Genomic DNA, 26,582 nt, shown 5'->3' on the forward strand with positions numbered 1-26,582 from the left:
GTCATTGCAACTGCACGACAGCTGCCTAATTACCCTCTTGGCAAGACTGGTGACATTTGAAGTGTACAATAATTACAAAACAAAAGACTGAAGTCGACAGCAGCAGTAACTCTTAAGGAGCTATACTTATGCTGAATTGGAATTGCAACATGTGATTTTTTATTTACGTAAGTAAAAGTGACTTTTTACTGGAAATATATTTAATTCTTGTAGATACAGGATTATTGTATATTTTGGTAAGTAACATTTTTTATATGATTGAAAAATCTTGTTATTCTTACTTTGAATAGTAATTAATTAGAAAGATTTGTATATAAATCAAAATATAGAATTCAATATATATTTATATCCTGGAAGAATCCATACTTACACTGAATTCAGTTTGTTTCACACTTTTTTTATTATTTACATAAGTAAAAGTTTAATTTTAAGTGAAATATAGTCATTTCTTATAGATACAGTGCTGGATATGTTATTATTTTTGTAAGTAATAGTTTAAAAAAAAATTCTTGTAGTTTCAATCATAATTACGTATATAGCTTGGAAATATGAATACTTAACTAGAGATTTTAGTTTAAATGCAGACATATAAGGATAAATCTGAATATATAAATAAGGTCCGTAATGAATTGCTACTGTCAACTATAGGATTTAGGGAGATGGAGTTGACTTGTACCTCCTGTATGTATCTACATATATGGTTATTGTATTGACTTGTAAGTGGATGTGGTGTATATGTGAAAAAGGAAGCAACCCAAAACTAGAATTTTTATGCCCCACTTAGGGCATTATGTTTTTCCGCCTGTGCGTCCATTTGTTAGTCCTTTGTCCTCTGTGCCAATAGTGGTCAAGAATGGCTTTATACTGTTATCAGCAAACTATTTTACAAATAATTCTGAACTATTTATTTGTACTTGTACATACAAAGTCTCCTGTTACTTTACTTCCTTGTTAATTAAGCAGTAATGTGAATATTTCTTTTTTATTGCATAACAGTTCATTTTGCAGTTCATTTTGTTGTCATCTTCACACTCAACATTTAAATCGGTGGATTTCTAAGAAAAATTAAGAGACAAGAATTTGGATTTAGGCTTGAAGTGCTGGGTGTACAAGAGGGGTGAAAGATACAAGTCAAATTCATAGATCGAAAATAAGCTGATGGCGCCATGGCTAAAAAAGTAAAAGACAAACAGACAAATAATAGAACACAATACACAACATAGAAAACTAAGACTAAGCAACATGAACCCCACCAAAAACCGCGGGTGATCTCAGGTGCTCCTGAAGTGTAAGCAGATCCTGCTTCACATGTGGCACCTGTTGTGTAGCTCATGTTATAACAAACCCGGTAAATAGTCTAGTTTGGTGTAAATTGCAGGATTGAAACAATATTTGTACATAGTTTAAAATGCTTTTTTACAAAAGTTGGCCCTAGTTAATTTTTCTTCTGTATGTCTTTATAATTTAATTTTGGATGTAACACGTCTTCTGATTGGCTGACGTTATTTTGTTATCAGACCATAGACATAATTTAGTCATGTGACCGTGACGTCATCAACGTTTTTTCAAGGTTTTCTACGGTTTAAAATGGAATTTAGAATTAAATTATAAGAAATGACTGTAATATTTTTTCTGTCTATTCGAAATAACATAAAAAATGTGGAGCACACTGTTAAATAACCCGCTACGCGCGTTATTCAGTGTGCACCAAATTTTTTATGTTATTTCTTCATAGACAGAAAAAATATTACAGTCATTCCTTAAATAAAAAAACTGAAAATGTTTTTTATTTCCAAATTTATATTAATCTTCCTCATGCTCATTTCAATATCACTTGTATACCATCTCATTTCAAGAGGTAAAATAATAATTTAAAGAAAAAAATTTAGCTTTAAAAATAAAATAAAAAAATATTTTAGCTTGTTTTACAATACAATGCTTTAGAAATGATTGATACCAATCAACTTTCTTTTAAATTTTTCCTTACTTCAATTCATTCACTGAAGAAGAAATATTATTTTGTTAATTTGTTTTTATCTGTCAGTTTGTCAGAGACTACTTGATGTATATGTAAGCAACTAAAGATAAACAGTGAGCAAAACCATACGAAATAATATATTGTATAGCAATATAATATTTCCCACAGAACGTAACCAAAAGTTAGCGTGCAATAAATTCTAATATTGCACTAGTGCAATAAATCTTCAAAATTCATGACGTCATCAACGACAAAATCTTAGTTTAAACCAATTTTTACTTTTAGATATTATATTGCTATACAATAAAAGGGTTATTGCATGAATATTGGGGAATATTGTCCCTCGTAGAACATATATTGCACTCGCAAGCTCGTGCAATATAAAATTCTACTCGGGACAATATTCCCCAATATTCATGCAATAACCCTATAGTATTAATGAATGGGTGTTTTTATAATGGCCCTGTTATATGTCCAAGGTCTGTAATAATGGCCATTACAGACATCTGAGGCCATTATTACTGACCGAGGACATATAACAGGGCCATTATAAAAACACCCATTTCTTAATACTTAACCAACTGAACAAAAGTGTATGTGTTGCTGCCAACTTGATGTATCCTCTTACTCTTTTAATGACAGTTTAGTTTGAAAAAAATAATTTGTACTTCACACTCATGATAAAGCTTTAAATATACCAAATATCCAAGATATTAAGTTGAAAGAAGTTATGTGTTGAAAAACAGAATGAACAGTGATCCCTTTATATGGTTCTATAATGTTGGTTGCTGGTTACTAAATTAAACAGAATACAAAAAGGTATTATACTCTTTAGTAAAGAGTCTTTACAACTTAATTTTATTAACTTTATTAAAAACCCTAACTGGGCTTAATACAGACAAACTGGGCATTAATACAGGCACATTACAGAAAAACAGGGCCATTACAGAAAATATGTAATTTTTAATAAACAGTCATTTGTTGGCAATAATGTACTTAGTTGGTTAATAAATATATATAATTAATAGAAATCAATTTGCTATTTATTTTAAAGAATAGTAACATATTGATCCTTGCAGAAATGAATGACCAGTTCTGTATATTTTGTATACATGTACACAATAAATGACAAATAAACAGTGTATTGAATGTAAAATAATCAAAAAGTTGTTGTAAATGTAATGATAAAAGTCTAATACATGTATTAACTATTTTTAGTTAAGTAAATATGATATTGATATCTTACAAAACTATTTTTTTTATTGAAACTAATCACATTTCCCCAGTCAAAACAATTTCATTGGAAAGAAATCAACATGGTCCTTATAAAAGTACATTTGACTCAGTTAAAAGTGCAAATGTTCTTTACCTGTGATAAAAATAGAAGCAGGTGTTTTGTTCAAAGAATCTTTAAGTTTGCATGCTGAAATATACATCTTGAGACTAAAATAGAATTTATGCTTTTGGTTTGAGCATGTGCAAAGCATGCTTGTGTAGCAGGAGTAAAGAGTCAGGTGGTCTTGAAATGAGCAGCCATCCAATAATATCACTATGATTGTTTGATTGACAGATGTTACAGCAAAATTTGTCTGAAAAGGGAAGAATCTGACAATCCTATTTAGAACATCAAAAGACAGTCAAGAATACAGAAGAGTTATTTATTTCTTACAGAAAAACACCTGAAAGTGAATTGTAAGTCTAATAGCTGAGCTATTGCAATTGCAGAGTTAGTTATTTTTGGTTTAATGTAAGAACAGGTTTAGAATTTACATATGTTTATTAATGAAACATAATTATGTTTGCTCTAACACTAGGTCTTGTCAGTCCTTTCTAGGTTAAAGCACAAACAAGCAAAAAAAGCAAAAAAACACATCAAGACAATATATTTTGAGGAAACAATTGTAAGAATAAAGAAAATATCCATATTCTTCCAGTTTGTTTCTCTAAAATGCTTGCCCTTATTCTTCCTAGCATATTTGGTCAAAATGAAAAAACCTTGATTGTGACATGTGTATGACATCATGATATCACCAATAAGGGTGTCGATGGGGTAAACGGAATAGATAAAAATGAGCCAAAAAAAAAAATAAAGAAAAGAGAATAAATAGAAAGAATTACTGCAAAAGTAAAGATTTTGGTAAAAATATACTGTTGTAAATCTTAAATTTTAATTAAATATTCCTTAATAGATGCAACAAAACAAGACATGAAGAAGTTATGTTTGTTTCCTTAAAAGCGATCCATATTGAAAACAATATACAGAACGCAAAAACTAAGTCAGAATATATCATAAGTGATTGACCCATTGATTGGTAAAAAAAAAGCATGCATGTTTAGGACGAGAACAAATTATATAATTCTGGTACATCAAATAAATAGGTTCTATGAAATGGATTGACTTTGATGAATTGTGGGGAAAAAATACATCATTGACCTTATAATTAGAAATGGGTGCATATTTAGACAACCTTCACTACCAAAAAACCCTGTCAGTATAGGTTTTTGCTGTCAGATAAGAGAAGTCCAGATGACTCTATTAATTAGTCTGTACTGTGGTACTGCCCAATATCAGACCATCCACTTTTCAGTGTAGAATACTATTACAATTCGATAGAAACTTATGCATTTAAACACAATATAATCACCTCTATTTACACACAAAACTAAGTACATCTAAAGTTATAAGCTAAGAAACTGGGTCACAAGTCGTTCGACATGTTACTATGCAAGGGACTGTTTATATTTCCATACACTGTCCCTGATACATACGTTATAAACCTTGACCTGTTTATTATTATTATAGTACTAAAATTAGTTATTTCCATACACCAGTCAATTATGCATGGACAAGTCACTTTTTTTAATGAGCAAATTGTGTAAAACAAAAGATAATACAACAAAATTGAATTGATCTTTCTATTTCAGGTGATATTATACTTAAGTACTATGGAAAAGATACTCTGGAATATTGTTCTGTTGGCTACCTTTCTTTGGCCAGTGATTTGTTTTCGGCCATACATGGAGCCATTCTTTTTTCTTTGTAATTACCATGGTAACAACGAGGAAGCTGGAGGAGTTGACAAAGGGGAAGTAGCTCTTAGTGTGTCAGTTGAGGGCAATCCTGAATACTACACACCAGATCAGTTTTATAACAGTAAGTATTTATTGTTTAAGAGAGAGGCGAAAGATACCATAGAAAAATTTAAACTTGTAAGTCAAAAATAAACTGACAATGCCATGGCTAAACAGGAAAGACAAACAGATAAACAACAGTACATACAACAAAACATAAAAGAATTAAAGAGTGAGTAACACAAACCCAACCAAAAAAATGGTGTGATATCGAGTGCTCCAGAAGGGTAAGAAGATCGTGCTCCACTTGTGGCACCCGTGATCGCTCATATTAGTATAACCCCATTGATAATTCTAAACCGAATTTGGTTGGTCACATTGGGAAAAGGGAATGGATTGTAATTACCAAAGTTTGAACATATTATCTGTTAAACAGTATACCCTTTTCAAACAAACAGATATTTTAATTGGAAATTTGATGAAAAGCCTTAAAATAATCATGAATTATGATTTAATGTGCTTGAATTGGCTATAAGTGCAAACATTTTTAAATGCATCAAAATTAAAAGGTTTAGAAAACAAAAATTTCTTTCTACTGAAAAAGAGATTTCTAAATTTGAATGCCTTGTAAATAAATGAATAAATTAGACAAGGATATTAATGATGTAAATTTACCTGGTACATGTACATGAATTTTAGAAAATATATTCTAGGACTGTGTAAATATCAAAGGAACTATGCTTTTATTTTGTGCTTAAATATTTTTTATGATGAAAAAGTTAATTGATATATTGAAGATAAATATTAGAACATTTTCTTGACAATAATAATGAAGATAATAATTTGATATCTAGCAGTGACTGTTTAATCATTAACAATGAGAGTTATCAATCTAGGAAACAAACGAATGAAAGCGATCAGATGAATTTCAATGAAAAGGCTGATAAAATTTGGTTTACAATTTTATTTACTACCATTTTGATTTTAGTATCAATAAAAACCAGTTTAAATTTTGATGGATTTCTATTGACGGGATTGTACAGTATAAACAGTGATGCACTACTACGTTCACAGTCACCTGGTGTGTATCATCGGCAACTATCAGGATCAAACCTTATGTGTTCCATAGTTTTCTCACATATCAGTTATCAACCAGAACATGAGATGAGATTTATTTGGAAAGCTCCGCCAAGGGGAACAGGATGTGTAAATTTTTTGTAAGTACATAAAAATATCTTTCCCAACTGAAAATTATTTTTGCTAAACCTTGTATGAACAAATTTCGGAATTGATATTTGAAAAGTTTAAAAATTCTTATAGAATGAATTATGAAAGTGATTCCAAGAAGTTAATAGTAGGTTGATTTCCAAGAAATTAGTCAGAGCCATTTCCAATCCCAACAAGATCTCCTATAACGCTGAGTTTATTTGATATCTGTAGTAAAAACCTTGATCATAAAAACATTCAACTACTGAGTCAACCATGATCAGTAAAGCAGGCAAGACATTTAAGTTTGTGCTTTCTAGTTAGTTATAAGTTTGTTATGACTTACTCGTGTTTTATTTTACTATGGTTGACCAACTTTTATTACAATGCGGTAGGTAGGGGTATTCATGTTTTTCCAACACATCAAATTTATTCACAATTCTTGAATTTTTTGTACAATTAGTATGAATGATGGGTAAATACCAATGGACAGCAACACTTTAACACAATAAAACTGGAAGAGATATTTAAAACAATGCACATGAAAGGATAACAGGAATTGACAAAAATGCTGCACAGTACAATACACATCAACCACCAACATCTCTGAAAATACATACAACACTTCCTACCTCTCTAAAAAACAAACAACATAGATAGATATAAGAAGATGTGGAATGAGTGCCAATGAGACAACTCACTATCCAAGTCACAAATTGTAAAAGTAAACCATTAAAGGTCAAAGTACAGTCTTCAACATGGAACCTTGGCTCACACCAAACAGCAAGCTATAAAAGGCTAGCGTAAAACCATTCAAACAGGAAAATAAAATCCAGATAGCCTGATTTGGTAAAGGCACAACATTTGGTGTGAGTAAACCATTTTTGTGTGCAAACTTTATCTTTTGCTGATTAAGGTCATATGTTGTGCATCCAAATACACAAAAAAAAACCTGAACAGTGCAACTAGAAACAGGATTGCCACTTTAACAAGGACACAAGAAAAGGCATATCATTTAGAAACCAGGGCAAAATGTACAGAGTTACACACGATAAAAGCAGTGGAAAACAAAATACATATGTACATTAAGCTTTTTAATGCCAACTTATTAACTGCAAGTTATTTTGGTGTTTTTCCATTTTTATTGGTATTTTTGTATGACGATCAAAGTTTAACATATTATCAAAGACTTATTGATGATGATGCACATTACTTTTCTACTCATAAAAATTTAGGATAATGAATGGCTTGTGAAAATGTACTGGATCCTGTTCAATATCATAGCAGCTACGTAACGGCTACATAGCTGCTATCAATATGTATGTAGAACAATAGACAAAAATTACGTAGCAGCTACAATATTGAACGTGGCCCAGGTATACATAAGTCAATGACTCTCTCATATTGTGTCATACCATTTAGTTAGTGAAAATGATGCTGTTCCATTGAATAATAATAAAATTACTTGAAATCATATGTATTTTTCAGAGCCACTGCAACATTAGGCCAACAGTTGCTGTATAAAGATATAACTGTATTACAGCTCTGTGAAGCAGGAGGTTGGTATATACTAATAATTTTTCTGGTTTCAAGATGATAGTTACTGTGTTAAATAGATACTAAAAACACACACTGTGTCAGGCTTGGACAGGTTGCTTGTGACAAACACACGAAGGCTGTATGGTGACTTACATTTTTTAGCTGCTAGGTCATTCGATCTTTGGTGAAAAGTTGTCTTATTGGCAACTGTACCACATCTTATATTAACAAAGGAATAATGTAAAAACATGTATAAGTAAGTAATTTTCTGTAATTTTATGGATTTTGCATGTGTGGCAGGATTTACATATTAAATTTGTTTTATGACAAACTTATTCTCTTTACTCTAAACTTTTAGAATCTTCCTTGGATTTTCTATCTTTTCAGGAATCAATTTTTTGTTTTAACTAATATATTAAATTCTTATAAATAAGCAGTACAAGAATTTAATTCTTTTATAAACAGTTTCCCTTTTCAGTGTTGTATGGGACAAGAGCCTATACACAAATTATATTGAGTAATGTCTTTTACTGAGTTCTGAATTTCTAATGTTTTCATGTAAGAATGACTTCATAATATTTTGCAATAAATGTTACAGTAGTAAAGCAAAGGGAAGCTATGAACTAGTTTTTAGTCTTATAAATTTTATGTTGATAAAACAAGATGTTCTGTATCTTTTATTATGTAATTTTTGTCGAGCCTGCAACTTTTGTTGCAGAAAGCTCGACATAGGGATAGTGATCCGGCGGCTGCGGCGGCGGCGGTGTTAGCTCACTTCTTAAAAGCTATATATTTTAGAAGGTGGAAGACCTGGTTGCTTCATATTTTGTATATAGATGCCTCATGTTACAAAGTTTCCGTCAGTCACATGTCCATTGTCCTTGACCTCATTTTCATGGTTCAGTGACCACTTTGAAAAAAAGTTCAAATTTTTTGTAATGCTAAATTCTCTCTTACTGTAAGTAATAGGATAACTATATTTAGTATGTGCGTACCTTGCAAGGTCCTCATGCCCGTCAGACAGTTTTCACTTGACCTCGACCTCATTTCATGGATCAGTGAACAAGGTTAAGTTGTGGTGGTCAAGTCCATATCTCAGATACTATAAGCAATTGGTCTAGTATATTCGGTGTATATAAGGACTGTAAGGTGTACATGTCCAACTGGCAGGTGTCATCTGACCTTGACCTCATTTTCATGGTTCAGTGGTTATAGTTAAGTTTTTGTGTTTTGGTCTGTTTTTCTCATACTTTATGCAATAGGTTTACTATATTTGTTGTATGGAATGATTGTAAGGTGTACATGTCTAGCGGGCAGATGTCATCTGACCTTGACCTCATTTTCATGGTTCAGTGGTTATAGTTAAGTTTTTGTGTTTTGGTCTGTTTTTCTCATACTTTATGCAATAGGTTTACTATATTTGTTGTATGGAATGATTGTAAGGTGTATATGTCTAGCAGGCAGATGTCATCTGACCTTGACCTCATTTTCATGGTTCAGTGGTTAAAGTTAAGTTTTTGAGTTTTGGTCTTTTTATCTAATACTATATGTCATAGGTCAACTATATTTGGTGTATGGAAATATTTTATGATCTTTATGTCAGTCGTGCAGGTTTTATTGTCGAGCCTGCAACTTTTGTTGCAGAAAGCTCGACATAGGGATAGTGACCCGGCGGCGGCGGCTTTAGCTAACTTCTTAAAAGGTTTATATTTTCGAAGGTAAAAGACCTGGATGCTTCATACTTTGTATATGATGCCTCATGTTACGAAGTTTCCGTCAGTCCCATGTCCAATGTCCTTGACCTCATTTTCATGGTTCAGTGACCACTTGAAAAAAAGTTAAGAATTTTTGTAATGTTGAATTCTCTCTTATTATAAGTAATAGGATAACTATATTTGGTATGTGCGTACCTTGCAAGGTCCTCATGCCCGTCAGACAGTTTTCACTTGACCTCAACCTCATTTCATGGATCAGTGAACAAGGTTAAGTTTTGGTGGTCAAGTCCATATCTCAGATACTATAAGCAATAGGTCTAGTATATTTGGTGTATGGAAGGACTGGAAGGTGTACATGTCCAACTGGCAGGTGTCATCTGACCTTGACCTCATTTTCATGGTTCAGTGGTTATAGTTAAGTTTTTGTGTTTTGGTCTATTTTTCTCATATTATATGCCAAAGATCAACTTTATTTGGTGTATTGAAATATATATGTCAGTCCCCCAGGTTTTATTTGACCATGACCTCAATTGCACGGTTCATTGGACAGTGTTAAGTTTTTGTGTTTTGGTCTATTTTTCTTAAACTATAAGTAATAGGTCAACTATATAAGTTGTATGGAAGCATTGTTAGCTGTACATGTCTGCCTGGCATGGTTCATCTGACCTTGACCTCATTTTCATGGTTCATTGGTCTTTGTTTAACTATCTTGTTTAATGTTAAGTTTATGTGACAGTTGTAATAACGCTTTATACTTAGGACTATCAACATAATATCAATGATTAGTAAAGAAGGCGAGACATTTCAGTGTGTGCACTCTTGTCTATAGATAACAATGAATCATTGTTTCCTCTTTCACTAACAATGAATCATTGTTTCCTCTTTCACTGTCAGAACCATACAGTTACCTCCTCTTGCTTTTGTATCAGCAACTATGATTCTATAGCGATTGCTAGATTTTAGCTTTCCATTTTAGTGTCCCCATAACTACAGCAATGAGTGGCAAACAAATTTGATTTATTTTAAAATCTTGAGTTTCCTTACCAAAAGCTTGAAACTTCATTTAACTATTAAAATTATCTTATTTCTTACATCCTGAAAAAAAAAAATAAAAAATCCTTATATCCTGACACCCTTGTCATGTGTATAAAAAGAAGATATCCACTCCAACTATCAGACGCCCCACCTCTAGCATGTAAAATTTTATTCATTGACAACATGTGCCCATTGAGGGTCAGCTATACATTTTGTTGTATTTGGTCTAGAATGATTCATAAGGGTAAATATCCATTTAATATTCTTAGTCAATCCATGACCCTTTTTTCATGGTAAATGTGATCAAGTCTATTTCACAGATGTTTTAAGTAATAGGCCATGCATGCTGTATTCAGTGTGTTGAATGCTTATAAGATGGACATGTCAATCTGAAAGGGACCATCTGACTTTGACCTCATTTTAAATTCATGGATCATTTATTATGTGAAGTTTATGTTTATATGACACCTGTACAAAGCCTTTGATCTTCAAGATATATAACTTATATATATATTATGTTGAAATCCGGATCTGGTGTACAAAAAAAATATTGACACCTTATGTTTGTGGCATAACATCGTGGCCACAAGTTAATTGTTTTCTGTTTAGTATTAAATTTATATTAAGATCCATTTTGTTACATCTTGTGATCAATTTTATTTGGAAATTGCCAATGGCAGTCAGCAGGGTTAAAGAACATCAGTTGTTCGACATGTTAGCCAAATGCGTCTTGTTTAAATATTCTTTTTCACTATTTTGGTCTTTTGGAAAATGTTGTTTGTGCTGTATTTAGACCCTTCTACAACGAAATTTGTTTTACATGCACACGTATAAAAATTGCGGTTTTTATCCAACGCAATCATAGGTTTGAACGTAGTTTTCAATTTAGACTTGTTTATATATTTTTTTGTTTGGGCTTGTATCATATTTTCCCTCCGGTTTATATGATCCGTTCATCCTAAATTGACTCTTAAAATTCAAGAATCTATCTAAAAATTAGGGTACTTTTTATATGGCCTTCCAAATACCGTTGCGATCCCTAACATCACTTATTGTCGAAATCCGGATCTGGTGTACAAAAAAAATATTGACACCTTATGTTTGTGGCATAACATCGTGGCCACAAGTTAATTGTTTTCTGTTTAGTATTAAATTTATATTAAGATCCATTTTGTTACATCTTGTGATCAATTTTATTTGGCAATTGCCAATGGCAGTCAGCAGGGTTAAAGAACATCAGTTGTTAGACCTGTTAGCCAAATGCGTCTTGTTTAAATATTCTTTTTCACTATTTTGGTCTTTTGGAAAATGTTGTTTGTGCTGTATTTAGACCCTTCTACAACGAAATTTGTTTTACATGCACACGTATAAAAATTGTGGTTTTTATCCAACGCAATCATAGGTTTGAACGTAGTTTTCAATTTAGACTTGTTTATATATTTTTTTGTTTGGGCTTGTATCATATTTTCCCTCCGGTTTATATGATCCGTTCATCCTATATTGACTCTTAAAATTCAAGAATCTATCTAAAAATTAGGGTACTTTTTATATGGCCTTCCAAATACCGTTGCGATCCCTAACATCACTTATTGTCGAAATCCGGATCTGGTGTACAAAAAAAATATTGACACCTTATGTTTGTGGCATAACATCGTGGCCACAAGTTAATTGTTTTCTGTTTAGTATTAAATTTATATTAAGATCCATTTTGTTACATCTTGTGATCAATTTTATTTGGCAATCGCCAATGGCAGTCAGCAGGGTTAAAGAACATCAGTTGTTCGACCTGTTAGTCAAATGCGTCTTGTTTTAATATACTTTTTAGCTCACCTGGCCCGAAGGGCCAAGTGAGCTTTTCTCACCACTTGGCGTCCGGCGTCCGTCGTCGTCGTCCGTCGTCCGTCGTCGTCGTCGTTAACAATTTACATTTTGAACTTCTTCTAGAGAACCACTGAATGGAATGGAACCAAACATGGCATGAATGTTCCTTATGAGGTGCTGACCAAGTGTTGTTACTTTGTAGCCGATCCATCATCCAAGATGGCCGCCAGCGGGGGACTTAGTTTAACATAGGACCCTATGGGAAATGCATACAAATGACTTCTTTTAGAGAACCACTGAATGGAATGAAACCAAACATGGCATGAATGTTCCTTATGAGGTACTGACCAAGTGTTGTTACTTTGTTGCCGATCCATCATCCAAGATGGCTGCTAGCCGGGGACTTAGTTTAACATAGGACCCTATGGGAAATGCATACAAATGACTTCTTTTAGAGAACCACTGAATGGAATAAAACCAAATATAGCATGAATGTTCCTTATGGGGTGCTGACCAAGTGTTGTTACTTTGTAGCCGATCCATCATCCAAGATGGCCGCCAGCAGGGGACTTAGTTTAACATAGGACCCTATGGGAAATGCATACAAATGACTTCTTTTAGAGAACCACTGAATTGAATGAAACCAAACATGGCATGAATGTTCCTTATGAGGTGCTGACCAAGTGTTGTTACTTTGTTGCCGATCCATCATCCAAGATGGCCGCCAGTGGGGGACTTAGTTTAACATAGGACCCCATGGGAAATGCATACAAATGACTTCCTCTAGAGAACCACTGAATGGAATGAAACCAAACATGGCATGAATGTTCCTTATGAGGTGCTGACCAAGTGTTGTTACTTTGTTGCCGATCCATCATACAAGATGGCCGCCAGCCGAGAACTTAGTTTAACATAGGACCCTATGGGAAATGCATACAAATGACTTCTTTTAGAGAACCACTGAATGGAATAAATCCAAACATAGCATGAATGTTCCTTATGGGGTGCTGACCAAGTGTTGTTACTTTGTAGCCGATCCATCATCCAAGATGGCCGCCAGCGGGGGACTTAGTTTAACATAGGACCCTATGGGAAATGCATACAAATGACTTCTTTTAGAGAACCACTGAATGGAATGAAATCAAACATGGCATGAATGTTCCTAATGTGGTGCTGACCAAGTGTTGTTACTTTGTAGCCAATCCATCATCCAAGATGGCCGCCAGCGGGGGACTTAGTTTAACATAGGACCCTATGGGAAATGCATACAAATGACTTCTTTTAGAGAACCACTGAATGGAATGAAATCAAACATGGCATGAATGTTCCTGATGTGGTGCTGACCAAGTGTTGTTACTTTGTAGCCCATCCATTATTTAAGATGGCCGCCAGCAGGGACTTAGTTTAACATAGGACCCTATTGGAAATGCATACAAATGACTTCTTTTAGAGAACCACTGAATGGAATAAAACTAAACATTGCATGAATGTTCCTTATGAGGTGCTGACCAAGTGTTGTTACTTTGTAGCAGATCCATCATCCAAGATGGCCGCCAGCAGGGGACTTAGTTTAACATAGGACCCTATGGGAAATGCATACAAATGACTTCTTTTAGAGAACCACTGAATGGAATAAAACCAAACATGGCATGAATGTTCCTTATGAGGTGCTGACCAAGTGTTGTTACTTTGTAGCCGATCCGCCATCCAAGATGGCCGCCAGTGGGGGACTTTTGAATGAAATTAAACATGTTCCTTTCCTTATCAATGAGGTTGTGTTGTCACTTTTAGCCAAATTTTATATTTTTTCATATGATTTCAAAAACCCAAGTAGAATCAGGTGAGCGATACAGGCTCTTGAGAGCCTCTAGTTCACTATTTTGGTCTTTTGGAAAATGTTGTTTGTGCTGTATTTTTACTCATATGCGGTAAAGCTTAGCGAAAGGTATTGCGACGTAATCAGTCAAACAAACTTTATTAGATTAACTCTTTAAGGAACGATCGTTTTCATTGGTCAATTCAAACCTTCGACCTCACACCTGCGAAAATAGAACACACGTACTATAACGTTGAATGGACTGATCAATATTCACGTAGCTGGTCAAGGTCGTTTAAAGCTTCCATCGTCGTATTTGCGTACATGATTGTGTTCTTGATTAAGCAATCACAATTCTAGCTTTTATAAATGTGCATGTGAAATTCATTGGTTTTATAATTTTCTGCAATTGATAGTAAAATTTTAAACTTTAAAATCTTAATAGTCTTCACATCGAAATATTTAATTCAAATTTGTCCTCTGGATCAAGGGACGACATCAAAAGTTCAATGAAAAACTAAAAAAAAACTCAATCCACATATTTTTTTCATTGACTCCCCCTCCCCCCCCCCCCCCACAAGTTGCTCATCCTGCCTTTTCTTTCACTCAATGGACTCGATGAATTAGCGTTGTACTTGAAAAATGAAACCGTACTTTTCTACAAACACTTTTCATATTCTTTGAGTTTTAGGTATTCGACACAGGATAGTGATTTTTTTTCTGATTCCGTTTACTTGAGAAAAAAAATTCCGAAATTGTAAGTAAATTCATAATATGTAACCAACCATGCTTTGTTAAAAAAAAAACGCAGATGGCAAACCATGGCACAGGGGAATTAAATGTAGTTTATAAACTCCAACGATATACTTCATGAGGTTTTGCTATTCTCGGTTGAAAAACGAACGTAAATTGTACATAATAATTGTAAATATGTACATGTAAATAGAAACAATCAGTTTTTAAAAAAAAGTGTTTATTCATAAAATGTTTTGATAAAAAGGTGAGTTTCTTCTTGTACATGCATTTAGTCATCCTTAATTTCTTGATATTTTGTTTATCAGTTTATCATACATGTTTCGTTTTGTATTTCATTTTAAATACGAATACATACTACATGTACTTTTAGCGAATAGTTCAACAATGTTATGCAGCTCTATTCTTACAGTATAAAATTAGAAAATAAATGTTCATCCATTTAAAATCGAAAACAGTACATTTATATTTAAAAAAGATGTGGTATGATTGCCCTTCTGACCCCTTCTGTCCAGTGGGCATCCGTTTTTTACAGATGTGTTCTTAAAAAGTGGGCAAATCTTAATTGCGGGATAATACCTTGTATACTATAAATACATATATAAAAGAAGATGTGGTATGATTGCCAATGAGACAACTCTCCACAAGAGAACAAAATAACACAGAAATTAAGAACTATAATAGATCACCGTACGGCTTTCAATAAGGAGCAAAGCCCATACCGGAAAGTCAGCCATAAAAGGCCCCGAAATGACAATGTAAAATAATTCAAACGAGAATTGTTCCTTGTAAACTATGACATTTCTCACAAGTATTAATTTATTATTTTGTTTAACACATGCAAAAGAACTGAATAATCTTCGCCGATGTAACTTTTCAATTTATTACAACAACATATGCCTTCACTGAATTCATTCAGGTGCACAAATGATACGATTAAAGTTATTTTGTTTCTATTTTGGGGGACAATTTCCTCCGTTTATGGTACGCTTAGCTACTGTGTGTATGTTTTATAGCATGAAAATAATAAAAGAGGAATGTCAGTGATTAATGATTGTAATGGATCAGTATTATGAGATACTTATTATAAGTGACTACGACATTGTTAGGATTATAACCTATCGTCAGTATGAAAGAAATTAAAAGTGGTTCATATATTCATTTGTATAAAAGCGGCACATGCATTTTATTTTATCCTTATATTTCTCATTATGCGGTACACGATAATTGAGTTGCTGCATGCATAAAGAACTTAGAATATTACTGAATACAAAATATCAGTATAATATTTCGACCCCACTATTTGAAGTTAACAAAAGATTTATTTAATTCTTTTGACCAAAGGTTTGTAAATTAAACAAATCCTTGTTTTTACGTTCGTAGTAACATAGTACATTCCATTGTCGGTCACCTGTGTCAATTCACGTGCACACTGACTACATTGTTTTTGTATTTGAATCTTTCGGCCAATGAAATGAGACGTTACAAGTTGTTTGTTTATGATATGCCAGAATGTTATTAATGAACTATCAAATGCTAAACTTCACTGCATTTCACTGTAGACCCTTCTACAACGAAATTTGTTTTACATGCACACGTATAAAAATTGTGGTTTTTATCCAACGCAATCATAGGTTTGAACGTAGTTTTCAATTTAGACTCGTTTATTATGTTAGTGGTACACTCTTGTGAATTATTATATCAATTCAAAATTTTTTTTATACCAGTACAATTTTTTTATCTTGTCCAAATTTGAAAGTAACAGAGTCCTTTTATAGTCAATTATGGCATAATTTTTGTACTCTTAATTGAAAAAAAGATAAGCTTTCTTGCAATCCCTCTATTCAACAATGTGAATACCAAAATACTTTTTGATTTTATTTGCTGATTATAGATACTTTATTCTCAAATCATTTTTCAACAGTATATCTTTTTATTCTCAAATTTTTATCAACAGTTAGTGAGTACATATCTATCTGGAGATTTATGTTTATCTCCTTTCATCTTCTTCCTAGATTGTTTACAACAGCTTCGGCAAAGTTATCTTTCTGTGATTCAATCCATGTTGCCACCCATGAAATTGCAGGATTGTTGAATGCGTTTACGACTAATAATCCTTGATTTAGTTCTCTCTGATGGATTGTGATCTCATTGGCTATAACATCCACCATATTTGCTGCAAGTTCATACTCATTCAACATTGTTGGATCGTCTGATATAGTAGCATTCTCAATTGCTTGTACTAACATATCTTCATTAGATATAATCCAATTTGGAATGGATTCAACTGATGGTAGAGCTGGAATTAAATTTGTATTAGCTTGAGCTAATTCTTCTTCCTTCTGTAGAATTTGGTTAGCAGTATAGGCAATCATTTGTTTGGCTAGGTTGGCAAATTCTTCACCTGGGAATAGATATAAAAATAAAGTAAACAATTTTAGTAATTGCTTAACAGTGGTGGCCAATTGTTGATGTGATTCATAAGTGTTTTTCATTTATTATTTTATATGTAGATTAGACCTTGGTTTTCCATTTTGAATGGTTTTACACTAGTCATTTTTGGGGCCTTTTATAGCTAGCTGTTAAGTGTGAGCCAAGGCTCTGTGTTGAAGGCCGTACTTTGACCTATAATTGTTTTCTTTTACAAATTGTGACTTGGATGGAGAGTTGTCTCACTGACACTCATACCACATCTTCTTATATCTGTAAGTTGAATTGATGAACCGTGTTGTGTTTTGAAAATCTTTTACTTGAAATCCCCTGAATTCAGAACTTTAATTATAATATTTGTAATTTGTCGAATTAGATACATTTTGTATGTAAAGAGACAAACTCAAATCTGAAAACAATAAAAAATAAATGCCAATTTCATTTTGTTTTTAATTTTTTGTGTGTACATTTTCATGACTCAGTGATTAGCAAAATGTGCTAGAATTTTAAGTGGAGCATAATATGCAAGACCTATAAACCAAAAAAATTAGGTTGTGAAGCAGTGGATGGACTTCTCTGCCCTCTCCCCCAAGGCAATGGATCTTAACGTATCTAAGTATACATCTGTAACACTTCTCTGTCATAAATTTTCTTTGCAACTACAAAACATGTCTTCTTGGTATTTGGTGCCAAGCTTCATATTGGTAAGCCAGAGGGGTTATAAATGATTAGTGAGCAGTAACTGAGACTACATCTAGTTATATCAGGCTGCTCACAAGGAAGCTATTGAACCAAGAGTTCCAAATGGTGAAGTTGAAATCATCCCTTTGTAAATTTTACGGACACAATCACGAGTTGGTTGACCGTTATGGAATAACCGTTTCACAAATGATTTCAGATATGTTCCTTTCATCGTAACTACAATCCTCTTCCCTTTCATGAATGTGACCTACCAAATTAGACTATTTACCGGAGTTGTTATAACATAAGCAACACGACGGGTGCCACATGTAGAGCAGGATCTGCTTACCCTTCCGGAACATCGGAGATCACCCCTAGTTTTTGCTGGGGTTCATGTTGCTTAGTTTTCTATGTTGTGTCATGTATTCTATTGTTTGTCTGTTTGTCTTTTTCATTTTTAGCCAGGCGTAACTAAATGTCAGTTTATTTTCAATTTATGAGTTTGACTGTCCCTCGGGTATCTTTCGTCCCTCTTTTAAACGAGCCTTTTATTCAGGAAACCTAAAAGTTTTCCTATTTTAACAAATATTTTAATTTTTTATGGCCCATTTATGGGCACTATGTTTTCTGGTCTGTACCTCCGTTTGTTCGTCCGTCAGTTCGTCAATTGGTTCGTTCGTCCGTCTGTCCCACATCAGATTAAATTTTTTGGTCGAGGTAGTTTTTGATGAAGTTGAAGTCCAACCAACTTGAAACTTAGTACACATGTTCCCTATGATATGATCTTTCTTATTTTTATGCCAAATTAGAGTTTTTACCCAATTTTCACAGTCCACTGAACATAGCATGCATAGAAAATGATAGTGTGGATGGGACACATTCTTGTTGTTTTTTTTTTTATTTTTAGAATATCTATCTTGAGATATTGTATTTTCTCTGACATAAATTAGCAGAGTTTTTTATCTTGTTTTTGTGGCTGTCAACACTGGCCCCTTGACACTTGAAGGAAAGCCATTATATATTAAAAACATTTAAGATATTGTTAAGGTATGGTGAATATCAAGAGTCTTACCTTGAAATTCTGCATTTGCCTTTACATAAAATAGCAATATAAATGTTAGACAAGATGCTTGAATCATCATTTTTGACAGGTTGATTACTATGATTTGTATTCAACTGGATATGGCAAACGAGTTACAAAATCTATAAAGTGATATAAGAAACATAGTTTTTATAAGTACTTTTGCACTGCAGTTCATGTAGTGCTACATGCTATGAAGTTAAAAAATCAGCGTGTGCTGAAAAAAGATGTTTAAAGGAAATGTCAGTAGGTACAAGTTGTATGGTAGAGTGAACAAAAGACATGTGTATAAATTGATTTTCCTGGATTTCAAAAAGCAAAAAATGTATGTGACAAAAATGTTGGTTATTGATTTGGGGATGTACGTCGAGCGGTCAGTCAGGCAGCTGGGTGGCCAGGCAGGTGACGGCCAAATGTTGTCCGTGCATTTACTCATGAACTGTTCAACAAAAACTTTTAAAATTTTAATATGTTGTTACTGATGACAAAATTGAGGTCAAGTGCAATAATGACGATTTTGACTTTTATCGTTCAGGAGTTATGGTTCTTCAAAGATTGAAAAATGGCATTTCCAGTCGTGTCCTTGCATTTACTCATGAACCATTCAACCAAAGCTTTTCAGATTTTAATATCTTGTTACTGATGACAAAATGGAGGTCAAATTTGATATTGCCGATTTTCACTTTCACCGTTCATCAGTTATATATGGTCCTTGTGATATTGAAAAATGTCAGGACACAAATAAATGTTAATAAATCTGGTTTGCTGGCGCTCCGACAGCTTCTTGTTTTGTTTATTTGCTGTATAATTTATATTAATTTTTCAAGAAACATGCTAAGTAACACCTTTTAAATTTATTAAACAGCACCTACATTATCTCCCTTGAGACCAGATTTAGCCAGTAAAGAAAGTCAGGGTATTGTGCTCAGAGATGACTTTGATTCTAGTCCAGACCTTGATTCTAATATATGGTAAGTTTTTATTGTGAAATGTTCTTTTTTATAAGGACTATCATAAAATTAGAATCTCAATTCTTGTAATGGATGTTTTATGATAGAAATATGGTCAAACTTATTTCTAAATAATGTTCACAGATGTGATGTATTAACAAGACAAGAGATACAAATAAATTATCATGACTGAAATTGTGGCTAAATATATCAGTCACTACTTAATAGGAGTTATTGACCTTTAATGATGATTTTAAGCATTTTTGCGGTTTTTTTTGGTGAAAACCTTGGTTGATAAAGTAAATAATATAAAATGATCAGCAATACAAGATCTACAAATATGTTAACATAGCTGAAATTGTCATTCAACTCTTTATAGAGTTATAATGTCCTGAAATAATGATTTTAATCTAAAAGTAGCCATTGTTAAAGATACAGGTGAGCAATACAGACATTTTAGAGCCTCTAGTTTTATGTGTGCAAATTGATTTTGTGTCATTATTTGAGATGCTATATCTTTTTTTCTCGAATACTTGATCTTTAATGAAAAATATTTTAATTTTAGGTCATCTAGCGATGGTGTAGAAGTTAGTAAGAAATGTGGCACAGTGATGTATGGATATTCAGTGACCTTCTGTGACCAAAAAGGCAGCAGGGAAATGGTTAGTTTTAAATACTTTAACCTTTATTTGATTTCATAAAGTTAGAATGCAATCAACATCGTTAAAGGTCACCTTAGTTTATAATAGCCATTTTGTTGATGAATTGATCTCAATATTTTTGGAGGATATATAAAATTTTGCTTTGAACAATAACAAAATGTGAGAAATAGTAAGTTATCCTGAATAAGATCCTCATACACAAGTTGATCTTAGCTCATTCACACCCTATAGCTACCCCACCTATAGACGTAATATCAATATCATTTTTGAGCAGATATTATATTACCCTCCATACTTTTTTCAAGACTGCTGCTGTAGAAATTATTACTTAATCGGGGAAAAAAAAATGAGATGATAAGACAAATTCAGGTGTGTGTGTCAGATGGGGCTGTGAGATAGTTGCCACTTAGTCAATAGTATAGATATTTATAAATACAAACACAAGGAGATATCATATGGCCAAATAGGTTTATGACTGACTTTTTTTTGTCATAAATATTTCCTGAGCAAGACTGATTGTAATCAACATAGTAGCAACTATATACTTGTAATGATATTCATAAGAATAAGCGTTTTTCCTATTTTGTAGGTTACAGTTCCATTAAATACAACAACTGCAGTTGTTTTGCAATTTACTTTGTGTAAGTAAATGATTAACACAAATGACTTCTGCAAATTTGTTTTGTTACTATACATAAAATTATTGATCAAAAGATGTCATATTTTTTTTATGTAACATGTTTCACAAGAAGGTTTTTGTTCTTTGTCAAGGATTAAAAAAAGAAGTTATTTGTACAAGTAATTAAAAGATTGTTAATATAGTTCTTTAGATACATGTATATGTAATACGTTTTGAGTTACTGTTTGTAAAGTATTAGAATTGTTTTTATGATGATAATTATACTTAATGTGTTTCAAAATATTATAGATTTTTTTTTCTATTTGTCTATCTGTCCCATATCTGGTTAAAAATTTGATTTAATGAATTATTTTAACCATACAGTTTTTCTCACATCAACTACACATGTCCATTATAGTGTAAAATTTATATATGTAAAAAAAGATAGCTAATAGGGTTTTAAATCAATTTCAAATTTTAGTAAAATTGGAAATATGATAAAACATGTGAGAGCAATCGTTGTGTCTTATGATGGACACATATTCCTATTTGTGTCTTGGGGAAGGCAAGATATCAGTGTTGCTCTTCATGAGGCAGTGGTGGCATCAAACATTGTTAAGTTTTCAGCTTTAGTCATTTTGAATGCATAAATTCTTGTGAAAGATCAATGATATTTTCAATGAAGTTGCATAACTATCAGTTTATTGACTAGTTTGAGACTTTGTCCCCCTAGGTCATGGTCCAGTGAATTTAAATTAATTGGCTAGTTTTAATGTTTTAATTTCTGCTCATATTAGTTTGATAAGAACTACTTAGTTATGATTTACAATTATGTTTTGTATAATGTCACATTACTATCAGTACAACTCAGTGTCAGCTTTTTCAATGTCCTACCCCCTAGTTAATAGTTGAGCAACTTTGAATTAATATTAAGCAATGTTACTGCTTTCAGATTGTTTTTCTCTCTCTGAATTTTCTGCAGACAGACCAGACAAGTCTCTGTGTCAATAGTTTATTAGTTTTTAAAGGCAATCACAGCTATGAATAATTGATGATATTTAACATATAGAGAATAGTGTATAAAGGCTATTGAGGTTTCGACAGCATTAACATGTTTGTGAATAACTTTATGCTTTTGTATTTTAGCTGGAGGGAAATGTTTTAACCAGCATCATCAGGATGGAGATATAGTAATATCTGTTGGACTAAATGGTTGTTCTAATTGGGTTGAGATTGACAGAGTTTGGTAAGTGTTGTAAGCAGAAATTTTATCATTTCTATTTATAATTAAGTTCGCTACTCAGTTTCAAAATTACAAGCTTTTCATAACACTAGTATATTGTCGAGCCTGCAACTTTTGTTGCAGAAAGCTCGACATAGGGATAGTGATCCGGCGGCGGTGTTAGCTCACTTCTTTAAAGCTATATATTTTAGAAGGTGGAAGACCTGGATGCTTCATATTTTGTATATAGATGCCTCATGTTACGAAGTTTCTGTCAGTCACATGTCCATTGTCCTTGACCTCATTTTCATGGTTCAGTGCCCACTTGAAAAAAAAGTTCAGATTTTTTGTAATGTTAAATTCTCTCTTACTATAAGTAATAGGATAACTATATTTAGTATGTGCATACCTTGCAAGGTCCTGATGCCCGTCAGACAGTTTTCACTTGACCTCGACCTCATTTCATGGATCAGTGAACAAGGTTAAGTTTTGGTGGTCAAGTCCATATCTCAGATACTATAAGCAATAGGTCTAGTATATTCGGTGTATGGAAGGACTGTAAGGTGTACATGTCTAGCGGGCAGATGTCATCTGACCTTGACCTCATTTACATGGTTCAGTGGTCAAAGTTAAGTTTTTGAGTTTTGGTCTTTTTATCTTATACTATATGTCATAGGTCAACTATATTTGGTGTATGGAAATATTTTATGATCTATATGTCAGTCGTGCAGGTTTTATTTGACCTTGACCTGGTTTTTACGGTTCATTGCTCAGTGTAAGGTTTTGTGTTTGGTCTATTTTCTTTAACTATAAGCAATAGGTCAACTATATTTGTTGTATGAAAGCATTGTTAGCTGTACATGTCTGCCTGGCATATGGTTCATCTGACCTTGACCTCATTTTCATGGTTTATTGATCAATGTTTAGTTTTCTTGGTTAATGTTAAGTTTATGTGACAGTCAATAAAGATTTATATTTAGGAGTATCAACATAATATCAATGATTAGTAAAGAAGGCGAGACATTTCAGTGTGTGCACTCTTGTATTGATAGGGGTTTAATAAACGAAACCAAAAAAGCCAAAAAAATATACAGGTCAATGTACTTGTTTTCGAGATATTAGCCATTGAAATTTTGGCGTGAAAATGTTCACTCATGATTTTTCATAGCTTTATCATTGACAAGTTAAAGTTCTCAAAAACTATTTAAAAATAACAAAGATTTTATAAGACTTTTACAGATCATGATGGCTTATAATTATACACGTAAAAGATTTTTAAAAGAAAAATGGGAATCAATGAGCATTCAAATGGATAAAGCCAGAGGATTCTGAAATCTGACAAATATCCCAAAACATGACAAGTGAATATCCTTAATCCAACCTAAAGCTGTATATAAGCCAAATCATATTAGGAAAAAACTAATTTGAGAACTGAGCAAAGTGCAGAAAATGTGCAGTAACTAATTGATGTAAAATCTAAGGCTCAGAAATTGTTTAAAAAATGGTAAAATAATGGATTGGTAACTATGACCTACTGTTTTTGCTTCACAGACCTTGAAAAAGCATGATATTGTAACGAAAACCGAGCGATCAGGCTTTGATGTTAAATTATAAATGTGTAACCCTTAGTGTGTTGCTATAAGAATGTGTTTTATAACCATGTATAAGTATATATGAACTAAAGTTATAACTGGCGACCCTTCTTTGGTAGCGTGGTACTCTGGTATCGTGGTTCTTTGCGGTATTCTGGTAGATCTTAGTTTGGTTCCGTTTAGGTTTTTGTAAGAATAACAGACTCGTTAAATAAAAATCAACTTGTATTAACTTTAAGATGCGTTAAATATCAACAATTCATACAAATAGTATATAACTTAACAGTATTCTAGTCTAACAAATAAATACCTTACTTTATTAGAATATCATAAAGAAAATGGATAGCGGAACTATAAATACCTCGAAAGTTTAGTTTGGTTATCAGCAAATGGTAAATCAAATTCAATGTCAAAAGATAATGTTTCTCCCGAGAAGTTATTCTCTAAATGCAACTTGTTAAGGAACTGACAAGCTCACATTATACGGAAATAGTCTGGTAAATGGTTCCGGTACATGTATATATATTTAAATCGCTTGGAATTAGCGTGTGTTACTTGCCCAGGGTAAAGTCGTACTGAAGTCTTATCCGTTTTCTCCACCGTATTTATACTTAGGTAAACTAATCTACCGATTTGGCTGACCATTCACTGAAATTACCAAATCCAAAGCCAACGTCATAACAAAAATAGGTTATGACGTCATTGTGTTGTACTTCATTTGAAGTAAACAATTCACAGCTGTTCCGATTGTAAAAACGTGGACAAGAATAATAAAAAGTTAACAAGCATAGTTATGCAAGAAATATATAATAAAAACAGTCAATTAATGGTAAGGTGATAACAACATCATCACACAATTTTAGGGAAAACTAGTTCCATTTCAAGGGACCCCCATTTCGTTACACTCTCCCCACCTTTGAAAAATAATGTTTGTCCCCAAACATGAATAAACTTTCCCTAAAATTTAAAACATATAGCCCATTCCATGTCAGCATCATTTAGGGAATCAATAAAACAATCACGTGCTAAAAGTTCCTTAACCTCCATTGGAGCTGATGGATACGCTAATCTTACTAGACGTTTTATGTCTTGGCCTAATACAGGTATTTGTTCCGTGCGCCCGCGTATTCTACTTTTCATTTGCACCCTGTACATTTCTGCTTGGTTTTCTGGTTGAAAACGTGACGCTAAAGCGGCAGTCAGTTGTACAAAATTGGTCCGCATCTCTGGTCTTAAATCTGTTAGAATACTTTGGGCAGTACCTCTCAAACTAGTAGCTAATTCTAAAGCTTTCTCTAGGTCAAACCATTTATTAATTGCTGCAATTAATTCAAACTGGACTAAATAGTCTTTCCAATTACCCTCCCCATCAAAAAGTGCTGGTTTCTTTTTGTAACAGTTTGTATTTTGTAAGTTTATTTCATAATCACGCTCAAAATTTGATTTATTGTTAAAGCCAGAATAATTTAAATTACTGTTCATTTCATCAGTACGGTGTTCATGGTCGGTCCCGTTAACCCCAACTCTGAATCGTCCGCGGGACGTCAAAGGTAATGCTTGGTACGTTGCCCCCATATTATGGAATACGCCCCGGTCCAAAGTCCTAGGTAAATCTCCCGAATCCCTTCTGGATTCACAAGACGTCATGACTCGTCTTGTTTTCCCGGCGTCTCCCTCAGCAGAACCCTTTGCCTCAACAGTTCCCTCTGCTTCAGCATAACCATCTGCTATAGCAGTACCCCCTGCTATAGTAGAACCCTCTGCTTTCTGACTCCAAAACCCATACCTAGACCTGGCAGCATGGTTATAAAGAGTGCTTGACTCTTCACCAAGATTCTGTTTTACCGGCCACGTCACATTTGGTTCCAAATGCACAACCGTTGCCCTATTTGAAACTTCCTTATTTTCGCTTGGTCAATGGCCACTTTCGTTGATGGTGATAGACCTCCTGACAATGGCCTTTTGCCAGTATGATGTATACCATCCTTTTCATATCTATCTGTATTCTCTTGTGAGGGCCATTGATCTTAGTTCACTCTTATGCTTATCTCTCCGGTCGGCGTCAGATCATGGAAAATTTCACAGGACTGAGATCGGGGGAGCACTGGTCTACCCTGGGCAGTTAACCTAGGTGTTTCAAACTTATTTCCCGCGCTATCCATTTTACTTATTTTTATTTATGCCTTATCTTAAATATTATTAAACTTATTTTAAGAATATAAAAATGTAGGTACGTGCCTCCGCTGCCACCACTGTAACGAAAACTGAGCGGTCAGGCTTTGATGTTAAATTATAAATGTGTAACCCTTAGTGTGTTGCTATAAGAATGTGTTTTATAACAATGTATAAGTATATATGAACTAAAGTTATAACTGGCGACCCTTCTTTGGTAGCGTGGTACTCTGGTATC

At 33.3% G+C, this 26,582-nt stretch overlaps 2 protein-coding genes across 2 annotated transcripts in view; one reads left to right on the top strand and one right to left on the bottom strand.

The window, feature by feature from the left end:
- The first annotated feature begins 202 nt into the window (after positions 1–202).
- Positions 203–26,582, top strand: part of LOC143082916 (reelin-like) — a 97,207-nt gene continuing 70,827 nt past the window's right edge. Inside the window, exons 1-9 of the mRNA XM_076258929.1 lie at positions 203–236; positions 3,549–3,670; positions 4,904–5,132; positions 6,039–6,267; positions 7,745–7,815; positions 19,993–20,098; positions 20,643–20,739; positions 21,329–21,380; positions 22,505–22,604. Coding sequence (XP_076115044.1) covers positions 4,925–5,132; positions 6,039–6,267; positions 7,745–7,815; positions 19,993–20,098; positions 20,643–20,739; positions 21,329–21,380; positions 22,505–22,604 — 863 coding nt within the window. The 5' untranslated portion in view covers positions 203–236; positions 3,549–3,670; positions 4,904–4,924. The remainder of the gene's footprint in view (positions 237–3,548; positions 3,671–4,903; positions 5,133–6,038; positions 6,268–7,744; positions 7,816–19,992; positions 20,099–20,642; positions 20,740–21,328; positions 21,381–22,504; positions 22,605–26,582) is intronic.
- LOC143082931 (uncharacterized) lies at positions 16,779–19,391 on the bottom strand. Its single transcript, XM_076258952.1, has 2 exons — positions 19,119–19,391; positions 16,779–17,339 (listed from the first exon to the last, which is right to left on the bottom strand). The coding sequence occupies exons 1-2, from the start codon at positions 19,186–19,188 to the stop codon at positions 16,936–16,938; spliced, it is 474 nt and encodes a 157-aa protein (XP_076115067.1). The 5' UTR covers positions 19,189–19,391; the 3' UTR covers positions 16,779–16,935.

The sequence above is a fragment of the Mytilus galloprovincialis genome, chromosome 1, assembly GCF_965363235.1.
Source record: "Mytilus galloprovincialis chromosome 1, xbMytGall1.hap1.1, whole genome shotgun sequence".
Classification (NCBI taxonomy): domain Eukaryota; kingdom Metazoa; phylum Mollusca; class Bivalvia; order Mytilida; family Mytilidae; genus Mytilus; species Mytilus galloprovincialis.